This window comes from Mizuhopecten yessoensis, unplaced genomic scaffold, assembly GCF_002113885.1.
Source record: "Mizuhopecten yessoensis strain PY_sf001 unplaced genomic scaffold, ASM211388v2 scaffold3135, whole genome shotgun sequence".
In the NCBI taxonomy this organism is placed as follows: domain Eukaryota; kingdom Metazoa; phylum Mollusca; class Bivalvia; order Pectinida; family Pectinidae; genus Mizuhopecten; species Mizuhopecten yessoensis.
This window is the reverse complement of record NW_018404893.1, coordinates 358,916-359,739: the sequence shown is the minus strand read 5'-3', so window position 1 is coordinate 359,739 and position 824 is coordinate 358,916. Positions and strand designations below refer to the sequence as shown.

The 824-nt window shown below is 33.6% G+C and overlaps 1 protein-coding gene across 2 annotated transcripts in view; it reads right to left on the bottom strand.

Annotated features, from left to right (window-relative positions):
* LOC110447044 (ubiquitin-conjugating enzyme E2 T-like) overlaps nt 1-566 on the bottom strand; it is a 7,585-nt gene extending 7,019 nt beyond the window's left edge. Inside the window, exon 1 of one of the 2 annotated variants that reach the window (XM_021492455.1) lies at nt 347-566. In XM_021492455.1, coding sequence (XP_021348130.1) covers nt 347-566 — 220 coding nt within the window. The remainder of the gene's footprint in view (nt 1-346) is intronic. The other variant, XM_021492453.1, reaches the window with a different exon arrangement.
* Nucleotides 567-824: the final 258 nt, after the last annotated feature.

Here is an 824-nt window from a genome sequence, read left to right as displayed (position 1 = left end):
GATACGTTCGTTCAGATATAGACAATAGTGCATGTATCGTTTATCTAGTCAGCAGGTTAGTCTGATTACCAAATATTCATAAACAATAGTAGCGTTCAGTTATCTTACATAATGTTTATTTGTTGTCCATGATTTTGTAGTTAGCATAATAATCTGTTTTAATGTCAGTTAACATGTTTGTATGATGTTTGAGAGGGCCATATGGAAGATTAGTCTTGTACTAAATATGTAACCCTCCTTAAATAAAGATATTATTATTATTATTATTATTATTATTATTAAAAGAGAAGACCCGGACCGAAGAGGGGATACCCTTTATAAAATTAGCGCTGTAATAAAAACTTACGAGCTTCTAATTGATCAATTTTGTCGTCTTTTGGCCAACACGATATTCCATGAGGCGGGGATTCCGATAACATCTGTATTTCCTTCTTCATTCTACTTGCACGCTGCATGATGAATATATTAGCTAGGCCTAACGTTAACGTTGTCAACTCTTTCTGAAGTTTCTCACAAGATTGCACTTCCCGCCTCCTGTCGCTTGTGGGATTACAAAATAAATACATTACCAAATGTATTACTTTTTGTGGTTAAACTCTATTTACTAGGTAAAATTTTCAACTTAATGATACTTTTCACATAAAGAAATATTTCATTTGGTTCAATGAAAACAAATCGCCACCATCGGTACTGTAGCATTATGGTGTCGCTTATATCATTAGCTTCTATTTTCGTTTTCGTCTGAAGTTAACATAGCGGGTATATGACGTAACTTAGCCAGTGTGCTGCACTGTAGCATTAAACCACTTTACATATATACTATA